Source organism: Perca fluviatilis, chromosome 17, assembly GCF_010015445.1.
Source record: "Perca fluviatilis chromosome 17, GENO_Pfluv_1.0, whole genome shotgun sequence".
Taxonomy (NCBI): Eukaryota; Metazoa; Chordata; class Actinopteri; order Perciformes; family Percidae; genus Perca; species Perca fluviatilis.
Window position 1 is genome coordinate 8,481,978 of NC_053128.1, and position 21,484 is coordinate 8,503,461.

The following is a 21,484-nucleotide window of genomic DNA, read 5'->3' on the forward strand; positions in this document are numbered from 1 at the left end:
TGTGATGAAAACCGATAAAGGGTCATGGGTCACTGTTGGATGCACCGATTGACCGGCTTGTGACCGTAATTGGCCGATTTTCACGTGCTTGGCCATGACTGGCGACCGGCAGGTCAGTCTGACATATGCCGATTTTTATGCCGGTCAAATGCACTCGGGCGCCGCATGATTAACATCGCGCAACATCAGCGCACCACCGCTCAATCAGCTGTTTATGAAATGTTATAAAGTCATAATTATACACAGCTCTGCAGATCCATCTGCTCTACTGATCTCAGCTGCTCTCTCTCTCTCTCCCCTCTGAGGCTGAATAAGTGGAACATGAAAACCACGGGTCCCGTGAAATATGACCGCTACAGTTTATTGGAAAATAGCGTTGGGCACACTGACTTTGATGAATTTACTGTTTATCAGACCCCAGATGAGACAAGAAGCTAACGTTAGCGAACGCTGTGGAGAGAGACGCTGTATTAAAAAAAAAAAAAAAGAGACGCTGTATTAACGTTACTGTTTAAAACGCTTTCCAGGTTAGTGGGGGTGCATACCGCTCAAAACATTAAAAACGTAGTAATCTTCCCCCAGCGTTTAGTTTGTTGCTAAACTGTGTGTAAAATGAGTGGTGACGTTTATGTTTTCAGGTAACGTTACTGTTGACGTTCAAACAGGCCTTCGTGTGTATTTTGAGAAATATCTTTATACTGCAAGGCTATATTTCTTATATTAAGTTGGATATTGGATGTGAAAAGAAGGAAATGGTTCTAACATTCTACTTTAGATGTGTGTGAATTTCCCCCACCAGGAGTAATTTATATAGTTCTATTTTATAGTGATCGATTATCTATTCAAAAGATTTTCTATGTAAAATGTTTACATTAAAGAAAAGATAGAAAATAAATATTTGTGTGTGCTGTAAAGTGGTTAGAAAAAATGAAATCTGAATCGGCCAAAATCGGTATCTGGTGGCCTAACTCAAAGAAAATCTGAATCGGCCTAGAAAGTTGTAATCGGTGCGTCTCCAGTCACTGCAATCAAATACACCTGAGGAAGGCCAAATTGTGGGCCGAAACGTTGTGTGCCTTATTTGCACTATTAAAACATTTTGTCTGGAGGATTAAGCTGTTTTGCGGACTTTACCTTCTTTGAACATTCACTTTTTTGTCCTGCACCAGCAACTACATGGATGTGCACAACATTGTCTTTTTGAACTTATCTCTGCTTCATCCAGAGCCAAAACAAACAATGTAGTGTGGAGAACTGTTTAAAACAAATATATAATTGGTTATAGACATGAAGCTGACTAAAGCTCCTTTTTTATTTTGCCTCACAGAGCAGAACAAATGTCCAATGTCCAGAATGCTGCTCGGGTAGCGTCAGGCAACGACAGAGGAGACTTCTGGAGGCTGAGAGGTCAAAGGGCGGCGAAGAAGAAAGACTTGCGCAAGAGCCGAGAGGACCTGAGCGCAGCTCCAGTTACCACAAAATTCCCTGCATACGAGAGAGTGGTCTTGCGCGAAGGTACCCGAAGAAGTTGTCTTCTGGTCACTCTGCAGTTTCTCACTAAGTATATTTAGTTATTTTAGTTTTTCCTGTTTACTTGTGACTGAATTGTATCCTGTTTGTTTTGTTTAGCTGGTTTCAGGAGACCAGTGGTTATATTTGGGCCCATTTCCGATGCTGTGAATGAAAAACTGGCCAATGACATGCCGAGCGAGTTTGTAGTCGCCAGTAAGTGCTTACCTTATTTTAAATTGTACTGTAGCTCACTTTGTTGTGCTGTGTTGTATAACATAGAATTTACATAGGTCATGTTAAAAGTATTTTAGGATGAAAGATTATCGCACAAGAACAAGAACGTCATTCTGTATTGTGAATTTTTTTTAAATTTTTTCTTTCTCTCTCAGAAACGGAGCCCAAGGATGCAGGAAGTGAGAAATCCTCCGGAGTGGTGAGACTGAACACCATCAGACAAATCATTGAACAGGTATGGTATACTAGGAAAAGATTAGTTTAATGAAAATGCTGTTAGATCAACGAACATTCAACCACCTCCCTGTTTCCTCAGGACCGCCATGCTCTGCTTGATGTGACTCCCAAAGCTGTGGACACCCTGAACTACACCCAGTGGTATCCCATCGTCCTCTTCCTGAACCCAGACAGCAAGCAAGGCGTCAAGACCATGAGGAGCCGCCTCGTACCCGGATCGACCCGCAGCGCACGCAAACTGTATGAGCAGGCCGTCAAGCTGAGGAAGGCCTGCTCACACCTGTTCACTGGTAGGTCTTACTTCACATCAATAGTGACAAATGTAATAAATCTATAAAAGTTAAAAGGTGCTGTACCTGACTAAATCAAGGTTAATAGTAGAAATAGCTACTCAAATCAGGCATTTTAAAGTGCAAAAATTCATTACAATAGATAAACGGGGCTGGAAGGATACTTTAGCTGTCGCACCTTTCCTTTTCTTCTGTATAGATTTTAGGGCTGCAACTAACGATTATTTTCGTAGTCGATTAATCTGTTGATTATTTTCTCGATTAATCGATTAGTTGTTTGGTCTATAAAATGTGAATATGGTGGATAATGTGGATCAGTGTTTCCCAAAAGCCCACGATGACGTCCTCAAATGTCTTGTTTTGTCCACGACTAAAGATATTCAGTTTACTGTCACAGAGGAGAGAAGAAACTAGAAAATATTCACATTTAACAGGCTGGAATAAAAGAATTTTTAACTTTTGTCTTCAAAAATGACTCAAATCGATTATCAAAATAGTTGGCGATTTTAATTTAAAAGTTGACAACTAATCGATTAATCTTTGCAGCTCTAATAGATTTAGCTGTTTTCAGGATTTAAAGACTTGTTTCACCAGCTTCAACTTAAAGTGAAGTAGTGCGGTGACTCATTAAGAATCCCACAGATTACCTGACACGTTGTTGGAGATTCTTGGCCTAACTGGTGTCGTCGTTGTTTTTGTGTGCTCGTTCAGCGACTATCGATCTGAACTCGGCCAATGACGCATGGTACGGCAGCGTGAAAGATTCCATTCAGGAGCAGCAGGACAGAGCTGTGTGGGTGTGTGAGGGCAAGGTGAGTCTCGCCATCTGTGTGAATGACACCCTGCTGCAGCAAGGGGCTCTGAGAATAAGACGGTAGTAATTTGACTGAGTTGTGCGAGTTAGAATACACGCGGTATTGAGTTGGTATTGTCACTTCTCCTCCTCCTCAGTTGGACGGTTCAGACGAGGACCTGGATCTCCAGGACGACCGCATGTCCTACCTGTCGGCAATGAGCGCAGACTACCTGAGCATGGACAGCCGCCTAGCCAGCGACTACGAGGACACAGCGGACGAGGGCGGGGCTTACACGGACAACGAGCTGGACGAGACACTGGACGAGCCCCAGCCGGTGTCGGCCATCAGTCGATCATCGGAGCCCGTGCTGCCAGAGGAGGTGGGAACGCTGATACGTGCTGATGCTGTATGAAATACCGCGCGGTGTATGCTGTAGGAGGGGCACCCTTGGAATTCTCACCATTGTTTCCATAATCTTTCCCTGACAACCCACTGTGTGTGTGTGTGTGTGTTTTTGTGTCTGTGTGTGTTTTTGTGTCTGTGTGTGTTTTTGTGTCTGTGTGTGTGTTTGTGTCTGTGTGTGTGTGTGTGTCTGTGTGTGTGTGTGTCTGTTTAGAAGCCTCACCCTGAACCCCGGGCTCGTATGAGGAGGGCAGGGAGCAGAGAGGTGCTGAACAGAGAGCCCAGCCCTCCTCCTCCTTTTACCCCCGAACCTCCGAAGGTGAGATTCCCCCCCCCAAAAAAAACCAAACAAAAACAACTCTACATCACTCGATCTACACTTCCACCGGGAAGGTCCATCGAGTAAAAAGTAAGCCTTAAAGGAACACACCGACTTACTGGGACTTTAGCTTATTCACCGTATCTCCCCGAGTTAGATAAGTCCATACACAACGCAGCCCCGTGGTGAGGAGCAGAGAGTTACAACGGTGCTTTTCAGGTGTTGCGCAAATCACTCCACCCAAGTAGCAGCAGTAGCAGTGCTTCGCCTCTCTGAGAATATAGTTCCCAATATGTATACGGTTAGAAGACCTCATGTGACCTTGTTATTTGTACACGCTGTGACTATACAATGTTGGTGTTATTTTGTCCCTTATTGGGAGCAGTAGGCTAGCTGGAGTTGGTTACCTCCAGGATCTGGGTTAAGCTAGGCTAGCCTTGGGGGCGTCAGACAGTTACAACACGCACGGAGATGAGAAGGGTACGTACGGACTTATCTCACTCTGGGGGATACGGGGAAGAAGCTGAAGTCCCAATAAGTCGGCGTGTTCCTTTAAGTAAGTTGTGCAGGTTCTGCTGCTAATGTCTACGGCTGAAGATTTTGACAATGACGCATTGCTGAACCTCAGCTGTAAAATCTCCCAAGATGCCGCAGTCTACCCACAGAAAAAGTGAATCATACTAATTTAAACCCGAACAGAATTTAACATATACCAGTGAGGATATTTTTGCCTCATGTTACAGCTTCTCCATGTGGAGGTGGTTTATTTTGGAGAGGCACGATGCTGAAGCAGACCGTACTCACCAGAAACCCTGGCTGGCAGCTGGGTAAAGGTTTCAGATGGTCCCAAAAAAAATCACAAACATTCTTTTATTGTGACAGGTGCGGGTTCAGAATCGGACTGAGTCCTCGCGCAGCTACGACTCGCACTCCAGCAGCACCATCAGCAGCGATGCAGCCGGCGTGAACAAGCCGCTCCCCCCTCCTGTGGCCCTCAAGCCCACCATCCCCCGTCTGAACCAGCCGTCGGTGGCGAAGGGGCCGGGGGAGGAGGACCCCGCCAACACATCCTTCCTCGGCAAGGTCAGGATTATCATATTGCATTTTTAGACCAACAAAAAAAGTAACTTAGGATTCAAATTCTGATCTATCAAATCTCAAATATCCCTTTTTAAGAAATAACTTTTCTTGGCTCATCCAGCATTTAGTTTCTCCTGGTGTTTAAGATGGAGGCTTTGACTCAGTTAATTAAAGTATTTATTTCATTTTCTTCCTCTTTCGCTTTCTTTGCTTCTAATATGAAATAGCAAATGGGTGACCAGGTAACTGAATGCGTCTGCATTCGTCTTAAATGTTTGTAACCCTCCTCTTAAATCCATAATTATTCATCATCTATCATTAAGTTCTGCCATCTTCATTTCATGAAGTTATTAAACTCAAATGTTTCATTTGACAGTCATTCTTGTATGAATCATGCCATGTGGATGTGCAGTATCTACTATTTATCACCACCAATGCAACTGGAATTAACACTTATTCTTCTCGTAGATTAAAGCTTTTGAGAAGATGGACCACCTGGCCCGAGCTCAGAGGATGCTGGAGCTGCAAGAAGCAGAAAATGCTCGAGTCAGTACTGTTTTCATTTTTATTACGGCCTCAAGGGTGATCAGCTCAGCGGCCACGGTTCTGTAGCTCTGCCCTGATCCTTTTTCTACTTTAATCGAGCATTAAAATGATTGATTTAAGATAACCGATGTGTTACCTACGGTAACCATGTGTCCACATATCCAAAGGAACTGCCCCGTTGCGATCGGTCAGCTTCATCCTCAGCTCCGCAATGTCTTGTCAAACGTCCTCTTCAGTGTACGTGATGGATCAGGACCCAACGTCTTTTTTTGTTCTCACCCGCATTTATTACTTTTTACCCATCCCCAGGATTTTATATAAATATATTTTTTTACCTGTTACACAACTTTTTCGTGGGCTACCAGGACAGGACTGCCTCCACCTCAAAAACAATCATGTAAAAGACTTAAAGGATACAGTAGCTTCCCAGTTCTTTAAGTCGGTCTTAATACAGGACTTACATGCCCATATGTACAGGGAAAGAGTTATTGTTTAGCCGCCTCATTCAGGGAGCTGTGGCAAAAAAAAAAGTTCACTTGACCAAAAACTTGAACCAGACCCACATTTTACTGAACTCCAACTCAGTCAGAACGCTACAATGGCCAATCAAATACTTGCAACACCTTTACAATAGATTACTTTTCAACTTGAACATTGTGACATAAGTTAAATAATTGTTTTATAAATTATAAACCGCTGTGCAGTGTTTTAGGCCCTAAAGCCAATACAAAATACCCACTTGATTGTATTTTTACAGATCGAGGACTTTTGTCCCCCATCTTTTTCATTGAAATCACTTTAGGAAGGGAGCTCTTTACAGCTACCAATAACTCTTTCAATTTACATATGGGCATGTGAGTATTGTTTTAAGATATGAACTCCTCCTTTAAGTAAACAGAGTAAAAGAAAGCTGCAAAAACACTTCTTGGATCCATTTTAGAATTTAAAAAAAGAAAACATTTTGATTCATGTTGACATATCTGGTTCCGCTCTCTTCTCTCTGCACAGTTGGAAATCGCCCAGAAGCATCCAGACATCTACGCCATCCCAGTGAAACTGCCAAAACCCAACCTCAACCGTCCTCAGCCAATAGGGTGAGAGCATCACTCATCATAGTAAAAATGATGATGATGTAGGTTGTTAACTTTAGTCCCATTAAAGGAAAAGCTAACTGTCTGTCTGTGTCTAGTTCCAGCTCCAACCCCGAGCAGCAGCCTCCCTTCAGACCGTACTCGGAGTCCAGAGGATACGAGGACGACGAGGCCGACTACCGCAGGCAGCTGGCCGACCAGACCAAGAAAGGATACTACAATCCTCAGAAATACAAAGACACTGAGCTGTAGGCTGAGAAACCAGGAAGTGACATCATCAGCTCATCTGGACTCCTCCCTCCATTAATTGCCGTGGTAACCGCTCATGCAGCACAACCTTGATGTAAACTCTCAGAACTTTGTTTGAGGTCCATTGTAACACTAATTTCAGACACTTTTCAATACACAAACACAATATTCTTACAAAGAGCGTATTTTGGCAAACAAAAAAATGAACTGATGAATCTGTTGATATTTCAGTGTATTTTTTTTTAAGTGTCTGAAGGTTTTATTCCCCCCCCCCCAGCCCCAGTTTGGCTCTCATGTATTATTACTATTGCATTAGAGTCACCGAGACAAGTTAAAAGATTAATACCTCACAATTCTTTTAAACACCCAGAAGGTTGTTAAACTACACTTTTTAGTTTTGAAGGTATTTCCAGAATGCTTAAAGACTCTTCTAACCAATGACTATTATATTTAACTCCCTTCTAACCGAGGTGGCTCCTGTTTTTTAGAAAACTATGGACCTTAACAACATTTAAGCAATAGCTCATGACAAGCGGCTGCGTTGAGCCGAACAACGCCCCTTAGCTGCGTTATAATCATGTCTTGCAACCTTAAGTGGGCTACTGCTTTCATAAAACTGTCTTCAAGTATGGCAATATGAAATTAAGTCACATTCCAATTTAAATAGATTTTCAAATATTTTCAAAATAAAATAGGCCCTCCTGGGCCGGCTGGCTGCACATACCAAGGCGGTTGCTACGGAACACAGCACAGGTAACGTTAGCCTACATTAGCAGCTAGCACAGACGATTTATTTTGCTTAACGCTAAAGAAAGGCACTCAACACAAACTAACCTATCGAGACAGCAGTAGACCAGCGACTAACCAATCAAGGCAGCGGTAGAACAGGAACTCCGGTGGCTTTGAAGAGAGCATAGATAACTGCTTCAGTTCTTGATTTAAACCACCCATTTTATATTTACAAATATAAAACTTGTAATATTGAGGAAGGCCACGTGGCCAACTACCATCTTTGTTTTGATCAGGGAAGTCTTTTAGGAGTCTGGAAAGAACTAGAACATCAGTAGGTCATGTTGGACAACCTTGGGTTTGTAAAAGATATTTTTCAGAAAAGTCCCTTACCTCTATTACTGGACCATAATAGCAAGGCCGAAACTGGAGTTAACTGTAGCCTATGTACAGTGTCTACGTTTTACTTCCTATTTAGTGCATTTTTTTTGTATGCCACCAACTTTCTAACCCTTCACACTGAACTAGCTTGTTTTTGGCGCACACACACACGAACAGTGTGTCAGTTTGGTTTATACACGTCAGCAGCTGCTTTGATGTCAAATAGGTGTTGGTCTTCCTCTTCTTGTTACTGTCCTGCCATGTCAAGATTTATTGTACCTCTCTACATTCCTGATCGAACATTTGTATATATCTATACACACACTACACTATGTAATATGTGTGCATTCTGGGAAGTGGCATATTTTCAAGTGCCTTGTAGCTCTGATGTTAGCTTGGGGGGGGAGAAATCAACAGCACACGGTTCTTAAATTGACAAAACAAACTCATACATGCACCATCTTTTTCTTATACTTCTGAGTTAAAAAAACAACATACGGAAGTTACAATGACAAGCTAACATGTCTTTTAGTAAATACAGTGCACTTCCATAAATTAGGGAGGTTGTGCATTAAAGCATTTCTGTATATAGATCAGCTGGAAGAGGTAAATGACGTCAGACTTTACTGTTAGAATATAATCATGTACGGAACATTCAGACGATGGTGTGAAGAATTACTAAGAGGTGCAGCACAGCTGAGGCCGATGTGTGGGTTTGTCTTTACGAGCTGCTTGCCACCAGAGACAATCACATTGTGGTGGCATATGTTTTTATATTAAATATACATAAACTCCGTCAAGTCTTTGTACACAGGAGCATCTGGAATGTGGTGATGACAATCATTGATCCATGTCTTTTAAATGTCTGTTAGTTTGTTAATTTTCTCTTTTTTTTAGTTTGTGATCTCCTTAGTGTTGCAGAACACACTATTGGTCAATTCAAATAAAAAAAATCTCTTTTTTACATTGCTTTTTTTTAAGTGTGTCTTCTTGAAAGGGTCAGGTTTTGGCAGATTTAAATCCTGACCACATGAAGTGGATGGACACGAGTAGCTCGCATCTAATGTAGACAATAACATCAATAGTAATCTTACATTCTCAAAGTATTTAGAAAGATAATGGCTGGGTTCAAAAGGTTTCTTGTATTACCTTGATGCAGTAATTTCTTGTCGCTCTTGAACTGGACCTTTTTATATATTTTTTTTCTTAATTAGCCGACTGCACATTCAGCTCAAATCCTGTTGAATAAAACAAAGCAGAATTTTCTTTATAATTTATTCAGCAGAATTGTACATGCATTCCCCTTTCTTTAACATGACCTTTTCAGTCTAAAAGTGAATTTATCGTCTGGGTTGCCCTGACAATGTATAGGTCCAACATGATTAGAGTACATTCAGATATTACAGTTATTTAACCGAAGGTAATATTTACTCCGTTTGCCACCTAAATATGCACAATAAAATCCACGATTTCTCTTTGGTCAAACATAACACGTCACGTTAACACTCGGCCTAGTGAGATAATCTGTCTCTCTGCTGTCATACTGTGGATGTACATGGTGACATGACAGTGTACTGTACAGATTAAGGCAAGTCAACTGATAAACAGAATACAGAGAGGAGAAAGGGATTCAAAACAACTGAAAGATGGATAGGCCGTAGTAAAGAGAGAGTGCTGTGTGTTCAGATGTAGACGGGCTGCTCCTGTGCTGTCAGCAGACGGTACATGGCTGCAGGCATAGTCTTCATGTGGATCTGGAGCAGAAAGAAACCACATGACCAGAATTACAAAGCAACACAAAAAGAGACATTTCTTAAAAAAGTATCTGAACATTTTCACGCGTGAATTATTATTTTATTACTATTTTTTAATGTTTCTATATTCTTCTATTTAAACTAATTCTTTTTAAAAATCTTTAGAGAATGCATTGATCATTACAGCACGCAAAATAAAAATAAAGTCATGGACAGAACAAACAACATACTGAGGGTTGAGTTATTTTTAAAGAGTTTGTCCCGAGTGTAACAAAAGAAATAATTAGGATTCCTCCTGTGTGAGATGGGGAATTCTACGATTGATTTCATTTGAATATGGCCATATATTTTCTTCTGGAGACCATAAATACTGTAAACTCTCACAAAAGACGGTAATCAGATGTCTTGAGTCTCAGATACCAGTGGCGTGGCTGGCACAAACTAAAAGCTCAAATGGTAAATTCAGTGTTATGTACCACAACAGTCCTTTTATAATCACCACCCAATTGTAATTGAATGGTCTGTACAGTAGAGGGGCTTCCCTGTCCTCTCATGTCCTCTCCTATGATCTGCCTGAACTTTCTGTGTTTGGTCCAAAAGTCCGAACCATCCAAAAAATGCTTTTGCACTAGAAACGAACCAGATCATGCTTTGGTTTGATCTGGACCGAGATTTGGTTTGGATCAAACGAGGTAGGTGCGAATGCCTGGCTCCGCCCTCCTACATACTTCCGCTCAATTTTCATTTCCCTTCAGTACTACGTCGGGGTTCGCGGTATAGTCGTGAGTTTTCTCCAGAAAAATCTTTGGCGGTCCAATCAGCGAACAGAGGGAGTGGCTGAGAACGATGACCTTGAGGCTGTGAGCTAGAGTTGCGGCGGAGAAAGATGCGAGCGAAGCCATTCGGTCCGTTATGGCAACGCCGCCGAATATCCAGAAGTTACAGCCCGAGCAACAACAATCTTTGCCGAGATGCGTTTGTGGCCCTCCTCCCCACGGGGGTTCGAGAAAAGTTAGATTTTCCAGCTCGCTCCGTTAGTGGTGAAGGAGTTGGCCAAGGGTAACGCTAGCGATGCTAATGCTAAGTATAAGCCGATAGTTGTCGGTTCCCCTCTTGTTGCACATGCGCAACGTTAGCGACTGGTTATGGCAGATCCAATCCTAAATAATTTTTATGTTCATACTTTATGTAGGAACAAATGTTTAGATAGGTTTCAGAAATTAGTTTTCTTGATTTCAAAAAGAGCCATTCAGAAGTCCTCCTACCTCTCCCATGGCATTAGACAGAATCTGAACAATCTTCTCGTGAGGCGTCGCCACGACACTCTGGCTGTTGATGTCGATGATGCGGTGACCGACGCGGACGCCCCCCCTCTCAGCGATGCCTCCCCTCATCAGGCTGCAGATCTGTTAAAAACACGGGAGTGGACTCAAACTGACAGCCGTGGCAGAGGATGAGACATTTTAGTAAAAACTGTCCTTGAACATCATCATAACAAATCGCTGCTCCATGTCGGTTGCCAAGAAACACGCTGGTTTCAGAGCAAGGTTAACAAAATAAAAGCTCCCGTTTAATCATTAGGAAGAGGGCAGCAGCGTTGCCACGGTGATCAGCGGCCATACTCACGATGCCATTCTGGACGCTGAAGCCCAGCTGGTATCGGAGGTCCGGCCTGCGGATGAGCACCATGGTGACGGGAGGACACCGAACGATGTTCATCTTGATCCTGCACTGAGTCTTGAGACCCTGAGGGAACAGAGTCTGGTTAGCTACAGCAGACCGACACCCCAAAGGTAAAAACACACAAACATACAAGAGGAGGTAGTTACTGGTACCTAGGGCTGGGCAATATTAATATATATATATATATATATTTATATATATATATATATATATATATATATATATATATATATATGTATATGTATATGTATATACACACAATCCTACCTACAGCACCTTTAGGTGTTGTCTTTTCCTGGTTTTAAAGGCTGCATTAAAGAAACGTGTTTCTGAAAACATTTTATGCGAGAAATAGGCCAAGCGGATGCTGAATCCGTCTTCAATTCAAAAGATTTTCGTGAGTTTTTTTTAAAAAAGGACAGTCGAGCCGAGCTGCCCGCTCGTCATTTGCATGAAGTTGAATCCAGGCAACTTTATGCAAATGAGGAGCAGGCGACTAATGCAGTGCGCGGCTGCTCCCATAGAAATACAATTATTACAGTGAATTTTGTATATCTTGTGTAGTTCCCAAGATAAGCTTGTAAAGAAAATAAGGTGTTAGAAAATGGTTAATAGAGACTGGTAACCTAAACATGCTTATGTGCCTTGCTCTAAGGAATCTAAGGAATGGGAGGAACAAGTATTGAACTGAGAGCAGCAGCGTACCTTGATGATGCTCTGGCAGGTGCTAAGCGGTAAACCCACCAGACTCGTCCCGTTGATGGTCATGATCTGGTCTCCGATGTTGAGTCGACCGGACTTCTCGGCTGGACCAGCATGCATCATGCTGGCGATGATGACGGTGGGGAGGATGGACCCCCAGCCCGACTCTACTATCACCACACCCAGGATCTCGCCTTTCTGCTTCTCAATGTAAACCTGCAGGGAACCACGCACAGCTTCGCTTCCACAACTGTCCAAAGACTCCGAATATTCATTTGGAACCGTTTATGCGAACAGGCTTTCCTATTGCTGGATAAACTATGGAAACACAAGGGTTCTCCAATGTTTTCTCAGTTAGCCTTTTAAAATGATTTCAGATTAGTAAACAGAATGTGCCTTTGGAACATTGGATGAATGGTTGCTGATGATGGGGCAATGTAGATATTGCATTAAAGATCAGCCACTTCTTTCTACAACAGTCGAGAACCCTTTTGCAATGATGTAAGCACATAATGTAATCTGACAACTGCCCTGATTAAAAAAAACAACAAAGCAACTGATCTCAGCTGCTATTCTGTCTGGAATGGAAATTTCTAAGTGACCCCTAACTTTTGACCAGTAGTGTAAGTATTAAAGTAAAAGTACTTAATGCAGAAAAATCCTCCCATTTTAGAAACTGGAAACAATCCAAACAGTTCTGTCAACGTAGTGTTTATTGGTCTAATCATTTCAGCTGGACTTGTAGGCCTGTACATGGTTGGGTAGTTTAATTCATAATAAAACATTGTATTTTATAAACTACATGTGTTTTTGTGTAACGTAACCATACTAAAGCTGTCAGATTAATGTAGTGGAGTAGAAGTAGAAAGTGGCATGAAAAGAAAAGACAAGTACCTCAAATTTTACAGTATAGTACTTGAGTAAATTTACTTAGTTACATTCTACCACTGTTAAGTAGTCCTACAAACTAAATGAAGGAGTGACACTGCACCCACTTTGAACTTCTCGCGGCCAAATGCCAATTCTGAAAAATGTGTCTGAGGTGGGACCGGGCTGAGCGTCTCAAATTTACCTTTATACTAAAGCTAGTAACTTCTTAATTTTAATTTTTGTTTTTACTGTCACACAGCTGGGACTCCAAACCAGCTGCTTAGTTTGCCTTTCAGTTGTTCAAATAACAGCTGGTTGAGCAGAAAGATAATGGCACAGGCTCCGTTGCATTCAGATATGTATAACTGGACCTGAACTGAAGGGCTGTGTTGTTCTTTTTGTAAAAAAAGTTGTACATATAAAAAGTCAATCAATATGTAAAGTGAAATATCCTGTTAAGTATCAGAAGCTTATTTTTTAAAAAGGTAAAACAAAATTAACTCAATTTGAAGCCCAAACAAAGTGAATGAAAAGCTCCTGCTGTGACTGTGCTGCCCCCTGCTGGCTCACTTACATCTCTGCAGTTCTCCGACTTGGAGAAGTGGATGAGGTCGTCGTTGTACATGTCCTGAGTGTTGAGCAGGTCGCTGTACTCCCTCTGGCTCAGATCCTCGGGGTCGATGCCGTTGGCCCTGAGGAACTCCTGGTAGGCCACGCTGAAAGACTGACCGATGGACTGAGCAATCAGCTGGGCCTGGCAGACGGAAAGAGGAGGAGGACAACGGGAACCATTACAGTCGCTGCGGGAGTTTGCCCTGCACTGCTTGTTGCACAATATGAGAAACATATTCATTTGCCATTATTTTTGACTGATATTGCGATTTACTTCACGATATTGAAGAGAATGATTTTTTTCTTTGGTTATTTTTAATTGAAAACTATTGAAATTAAATTAAAAGATTATTGTGTGATTTTTGCAAGGATCTGTACCAAACCAAGATTTTTTTTTTTTTTTCTTAGGATAGGATTTGTAGGCTGGGGCACCCGGAAACCTAATTTAGAATGGTTTGACCCATATTTTGCCTTTAAAAAAAATAGTACGGTGCTCCCCTGCGATTTTGGATATTGCACTAGTCCATATCGGAATTCGATAAGATTGCGATTAATTGTGCAGCCCTAGTTTATATCCAACTTAAAGACACGGACACATGCATTCACTACAGAGCTTGTGAGGACCCTTGTTGAGATAACGTGTATCATGATTTGACACTACAAATAAAACTGAATTGAATTCCTGACATGATGCAGTCCTAACTCCTACTGAACCTTACATAAACATAATCCTAACTCCAAATCAACCAAAAATGAAATAAAAAATAGCAAGAAGCTGATTAGCTTTTTAGTCATTTATCACTTTTTCGACATACTATACTATAACTCTTTTATCACTTTTTTCAACATACTATACTATGATTCATTTATCACTTTTTTGGACATACTATACTATGACTGTTTTCGACATACTATACTATGACTGTTTTCGACATACTATACTAAGACTCTTATCACTTTTTTCAACATACTATACTATGATTCATTTATCACTTTTTTGGACATACTATACTATGACTGTTTTCGACTTACTATACTATGACTTCTCATGACTTTTTTCAACATACTATACTATGTCTGTACTATAACTCATTTATCACTTTTTTCGACATACTATGACTCTTTTATCACTTTTCCCACGTACTATACTATGACTTATTTATCAACTTTTTCGACATACTATACTATGACTCATTTATCAACTTTTTCGACATACTATACTATGACTCATTTATCACTTTTTTGGACATACTATACTATGACTGTTTTCGACATACTACTATGACTGTTTTCGACTTACTTTACTGTGACTTTTCATAACTTTTTTCGACATAATATACTATGACTCTTTCATCACTTTTTCCACGTACTATACTATGACTGTTTTCAACATACTATACTATGACTGTTTTCAACATACTATACTATGACTCTTTTATAACTTTTTCCACGTACTATACTATGACTGTTTTCGACTTACTATACTATGACTGTTTTCGACTTACTATACTATGACTCTTAAATCACTTTTTCCACGTACTATACTATGACTGTTTTCAACATACTATACTATGACTGTTTTCAACATACTATACTATGACTCATTTATCACTTTTTTGGACACACTATACTATGGAGTATGGTGGCTTAGAGGTTAGTGCTACTCCAAATAGAAGCAAGTAGGCACTGCAGACTCGGACCCTGGTTCAATCACCGGTATAGGCAGGGACTTCAATGCTTTTTTCAACATACTATGACTCTTATGACTTTTCCCACATACTATACTATGAATGTTTTCAACATAATATACTATGACTGTTTTCGACATACTATACTAAGACTCATTTCTCACTTTTTTCGACATACTATACTATGACTCATTTATCACTTTTTCCCCATACTATACTATGACTGTTTTCGACATACTATGACTGAGTTATGACTTTTTCCACGTACTATACTGTGACTGTTTTCGACATACTATACTATGACTGTTTTCGACTTACTATACTATGACTCATTCATAACGTTTTCCACATACTATACTATGACTCTTTTATCATGTTTTCGACATACTATACTATGACTCATATCACTTTTTTCGACATACTATACTATGTCTCTTTTATCACTTTTTCCCCATACTATACTGTGACTGTTTTCGACTTACTATACTATGACTCATTCATAACGTTTTCCACATACTATACTATGACTCATTTATCACGTTTTCCACATACTATACTATGACTTTTTATAACTTTTTTCGACATACTATACTATGACTCATTTCTCACTTTTTTCGACATACTATACTATGACGCTTTTATCACTTTTTCCACGTACTATGCTATGACTGTTATCGACATACTATACTATGAGTCATTTATCACTTTGTTCGACATGCTATACTATGACTCATTTATCATTTTCTTGGACTTACTATACTATGACTTTTTTCAACATACTATACTATGACTCACTTTTTTCCACATACTATACTATGACTGTTTGACATACTATACTATGACTAATTTATCACTTTTTTGTACATACTATACTATGACTCATTTATCACTTTTTTCCACATACTATACTATGACTCATTTATCACTTTTTTCCACATACTATGACTCATTTATCACTTTTTTCCCCACATACTATACTATGACTGTTTTCGACTTACTATACTATGACTGTTTTGTCACTTTTTTCGACATACTATACTATGACTCATTTATCACTTTTTTCGACATACTATACTATGACTCATTTATCACTTTTTTCGACATACTATACTATGAGTCATTTATCACTTTTTTCGACATGCTGTACTATGACTGTTTTCGACATACTATACTATGACTCATTTATCACTTTTTTCGACATACTATACTATGACTCATTTATCACTTTCTTGGACATACTATACTAAGACTGTTTTTGACTTACTATACTATGACTGTTTTGTCACTTTTTTCGACATAGTATACTATGACTCATTTATCACTTTTTTCGACATACTATACTATGACTCATTTATCAATTTTTTCGAGATACTATACTATGACTCAGTTATCACTTTTTTCCACATACTATAACATGACTCTTGTATCACTTTTTCCACATACTATACTATGACTGTTTTCGACATACTATACTATGACTCATTTATCACTATTTCCACGTACTATACTATGACTGCTTTCAACATACCATACTATGACTCATTTATCACTTCTTTGGACATATACTATGATCGTTTGACTTACTATACTATGACTCATTTATCACTTTTTTCGACATACTATGACTGTTTTCGACTTACTATACTATGACTTTTTGTAACTTTTTTCGACATACTATACTATGACTGTTTTCGACATACTATACTATGACTCTTTTATAATTCTTTCCCCATACTATACTGTGACCGTTTGACATACTATACTATGACTCATATCACTTTTTTCGACATACTATACTATGTCTCTTTTATCACTTTTTCCCCATACTATACTGTGACTGTTTTCGACTTACTATACTATGACTCATTCATAACGTTTTCCACATACTATACTATGACTCATTTATCACGTTTTCCACATACTATACTATGACTTTTTATAACTTTTTTCGACATACTATACTATGACTAATTTATCACTTTTTTCCACATACTATGACTCATTTATCACTTTTTTCCCCCACATACTATACTATTACTCTTGTATCACTTTTTCCACGTACTATACTATGAGTCATTTATCACTTTGTTCGACATGCTATACTATGACTGTTTTCGACTTTCTATATTATGACTCTTTTATCACTTTTTTCGACATACTATACTATGACTGTTTGACATACTATACTATGACTAATTTATCACTTTTTTCCACATACTATGACTCATTTATCACTTTTTTCCCCCACATACTATACTATGACTCTTGTATCACTTTTTCCACGTACTATACTATGAGTCATTTATCACTTTGTTCGACATACTACTATGACTGTTTTCGACTTACTTTACGGTGACTTTTCATAACTGTTTTCGACATAATATACTATGACTCTTTCATCACTTTTTCCACGTACTATACTATGACTGTTTTCAACATACTATACTATGACTCATTTATCACTTTTTTCGACATACTATACTATGACTCTTTTATAACTTTTTCCACGTACTATACTATGACTGTTTTCGACTTACTATACTATGACTGTTTTCGACATACTACTATGACTGTTTTCGACATACTATACTATGACTCATTTATAACTTTTTCCACGTACTATACTATGACTGTTTTCGACTTACTATACTTTGACTCATTTATCACTTTTTTCGACATACTATACTATGGAGTATGGTGGCTTAGAGGTTAGTGCTGCTCCAAATAGAACCAGCAAATAGGCAATGCAGAATCTGACCCTGGTTCAATCACCGGTATAGGCAGGGACTTCAACATACTATACTATGACTCATTTATCAATTTTTTCGACATACTATACTATGACTCATTTATCACTTTTTTCCACATACTATACTATGACTGCTTTCAACATACTATACTGTGACTCATTTATCACTATTTCCACGTACTATACTATGACTGCTTTCAACATAATATACTATGACTGTTTTCGACATACTATACTAAGACTCATTTATCACTTTTTTCGACATACTATACTATGACTCCTTTATCAATATTTTGTACATACTATACTATGACTGTTTTCGACTTACTATACTATGACTTTTCATAACTTTCTTTGACATACTATACTATGACGCTTTTATCACTTTTTCCACGTACTATGCTATGACTGTTTTCGACATACTATACTATGACTCATTTATCACTTTTTCCACATACTATACTATGACTATTTTCAACATATTATACTATGAGTCATTTATCACTTTGTTCGACATGCTATACTATGACTGTTTTCGACTTACTATACTAGGACTTTTCATAACTTTCTTCGACATACTATACTATGACGCTTTTATCACTTTTTCCACGTACTATGCTATGACTGTTTTCGACTTACTATACTATGACTTTTAATGGCTTTTTTTGACATACTATGCTAAGACTCATTTATCACTTTTTTCGACATACTATACTAAGGAGTATGGTGGCTTAGAGGTTAGTGCTACTCCAAATACAACCAACAAGTAGGCACTGCAGACTCGGACCCTGGTTCAATCACCGGTATAGGCAGGGACTTAAATGCTTTTTTCGACATACTATACTATGACTCATTTATCACTTTTTTCGACATACTATACTATGACTCTTTTATCACTTTTTTGGACATAATATACTATGACTGTTTTCGACATACTACTATGACTGTTTTCGACTTACTTTACGGTGACTTTTCATAACTTTTTTCGACATACTATACTATGACTCATTCATCACTTTTGTCGACATACTATACTATGACTGCTTTCAACATACCATACTATGACTCATTTATCACTTCTTTGGACATATACTATGATCGTTTGACTTACTATACTATGACTCATTTATCACTTTTTTCGACATACTATACTATGACTCATTTATCACTTTTTTCGACATACTATACTATGACTCATTTATCGCTTTTTTCGACATACTATACTATGACTGTTTTCGACTTACTATACTATGACTCATTCATAACGTTTTCCACATACTATACTATGACTCATTCATAACGTTTTCCACATACTATACTATGACTCTTTTATCACTTTTTCAACATACCATACTATGACTCATTTATCACTTCTTTGGACATATACTATGATCATTTGACCAACTATACTATGACTTTTTATGACTTTTTTCGACATACTATACTATGACTCATTCATCACTTTTTTCGACATACTATACTATGACTGTTTGACATACTATACTATGACTCATTTATCACTTTTTTCGACATACTATACTATGACTCATTTATCACTTTTTTCGACATACTATACTATGACTCATTTATCGCTTTTTTCGACATACTATACTATGACTGTTTTCGACTTACTATACTATGACTCATTCATAACGTTTTCCACATACTATACTATGAGTCATTTATCACGTTTTCCACATACTATACTATGACTTTTTTTTAACTTTTTTCGACATACTATACTATGACTCATTTCTCACTTTTTTCGACATACTATACTATGACGCTTTTATCACTTTTTCCACGTACTATGCTATGACTGTTTTCGACATACTATACTATGAGTCATTTATCACTTTGTTCGACATGCTATACTATGACTGTTTTGTCACTTTTTTCGACATACTATACTATGACTCATTTATCACTTTCTTGGACATACTATACTATGACTGTTTTCGACTTACTATACTATGACTTTTTTCGACATACTATACTATGACTCACTTATCACTTTTTTCGACATACTGTACTATGACTGTTTGACATACTATACTATGACTAATTTATCACTTTTTTGTACATACTATACTATGACTCATTTATCACTTTTTTCCACATACTATGACTCATTTATCACTTTTTTCCCCCACATACTATACTATGACTCTTGTATCAGTTTTTCCACGTACTATACTATGAGTCATTTATCACTTTGTTCGACATGCTATACTATGACTGTTTTCGACTTACTATATTATGACTCTTTTATCACTTTTTTGGACATACTATACTATGACTGTTTTCGACATACTACTATGACTGTTTTCGACTTACTTTACGGTGACTTTTCATAACTTTTTTCGACATACTATACTATGACTCATTCATCACTTTTGTCGACATACTATACTATGACTGTTTTCGACATAATATACTATGACTCTTTCATCACTTTTTCCACGTACTATACTATGACTCATTTATCACTTTTTTCGACATACTATACTATGACTCTTTTATAACTTTTTCCACGTACTATACTATGACTGTTTTCGACTTACTATACTATGACTGTTTTCGACATACTACTATGACTGTTTTCGACATACTATACTATGACTCATTTATCACTTTTTTGGACATACTATACTATGACTGTTTTCGACTTACTATACTTTGACTCATTTATCACTTTTTTCGACATACTCTTTTATAACTTTTTCCACGTACTATACTATGACTGTTTTCGACTTACTATACTATGACTGTTTTCGACTTACTTTACTGTGACTTTTCATAACTTTTTTCGACTTACTATACTATGACTTATTTATCACTTTTTTCGACATACTATACTATGACTTTTTATAACTTTTTACGACATACTATACTATGACTCCTTTATCTATGGGATTAGTTTTGTGACTTTAATTCCAAGCAAAACTTCTCAAGTATCAAACAAAAAACACTAACTCAAGCAAAAAAATTGTCACCTCAAAGGTAAAACTTAAAACTTGCAAATAAAACATTTGTGTAGTTGTAAACTATTGGTCTTTTATTTGTTTGATATTTTGTCCTTTTGTTTACAGTTCCCTCTGCTTCTTTCTCAATGATCAGTCTTTTGCTCTCTCCATCACGTTTGCAGTCATGCTCCCAGCTTTCTCGTTTGCGCTCCCTGACTTTTTGCTTGCGATTCTGACACAAACATCTCGCGTGGGCGGTTCTTACAGGGGTGCGTCCCCATTGGCTAATGAGACTTAAGGGGAAAGTTTGAGTGACAGCTCAGCCTCAGTGCAGGTAAACTAACGTTAGAGACTCAGAGTCTGGTCTGGAGGACACACAAGCCACTCCACAGGGGATTCCTACAAGATTAATAAAGTGTAAGTATTATTAATATATATATTATCTGTGATCTACGTTGCAAGCATGGTTACTAGACATTTGTTGTTTCGTTGTGTTAAGTGACTAGCTAGCTAGCTAGCTAGTAAAGCTTTTTTAAGTTAGCATTTAACATTAGCTATAGGCTACTGCTAACGTTATCTAAAACTTGTAGCCA

The 21,484-nt window shown here is 38.4% G+C and overlaps 2 protein-coding genes across 9 annotated transcripts in view; one reads left to right on the top strand and one right to left on the bottom strand.

Moving 5' to 3' along the window:
- tjp2a (tight junction protein 2a (zona occludens 2)) overlaps positions 1-8,836 on the top strand; it is a 44,842-nt gene extending 36,006 nt beyond the window's left edge. For 5 of the 8 annotated variants that reach the window (XM_039778953.1, XM_039778955.1, XM_039778947.1 and 2 more), the window contains 12 exons: positions 1,328-1,515; positions 1,630-1,725; positions 1,902-1,981; positions 2,063-2,273; positions 2,985-3,085; positions 3,225-3,449; positions 3,687-3,791; positions 4,674-4,874; positions 5,099-5,113; positions 5,340-5,417; positions 6,426-6,511; positions 6,607-8,836. In XM_039778953.1, coding sequence (XP_039634887.1) covers positions 1,328-1,515; positions 1,630-1,725; positions 1,902-1,981; positions 2,063-2,273; positions 2,985-3,085; positions 3,225-3,449; positions 3,687-3,791; positions 4,674-4,874; positions 5,099-5,113; positions 5,340-5,417; positions 6,426-6,511; positions 6,607-6,760 — 1,540 coding nt within the window. In that variant the 3' untranslated portion in view covers positions 6,761-8,836. The remainder of the gene's footprint in view (positions 1-1,327; positions 1,516-1,629; positions 1,726-1,901; positions 1,982-2,062; positions 2,274-2,984; positions 3,086-3,224; positions 3,450-3,686; positions 3,792-4,673; positions 4,875-5,098; positions 5,114-5,339; positions 5,418-6,425; positions 6,512-6,606) is intronic. The other 3 variants (XM_039778948.1, XM_039778952.1, XM_039778949.1) reach the window with 2 other exon arrangements.
- A 292-nt stretch (positions 8,837-9,128) lies between these two features.
- Positions 9,129-21,484, bottom strand: part of LOC120545024 (amyloid-beta A4 precursor protein-binding family A member 1-like) — a 38,924-nt gene continuing 26,568 nt past the window's right edge. The window contains exons 9-13 of the mRNA XM_039778956.1: positions 13,451-13,630; positions 12,010-12,222; positions 11,248-11,367; positions 10,887-11,027; positions 9,129-9,621 (exon numbers count right to left, since the gene is read on the bottom strand). Of these exons, the coding sequence (XP_039634890.1) occupies positions 9,550-9,621; positions 10,887-11,027; positions 11,248-11,367; positions 12,010-12,222; positions 13,451-13,630 (726 nt within the window). The 3' untranslated portion in view covers positions 9,129-9,549. The remainder of the gene's footprint in view (positions 9,622-10,886; positions 11,028-11,247; positions 11,368-12,009; positions 12,223-13,450; positions 13,631-21,484) is intronic.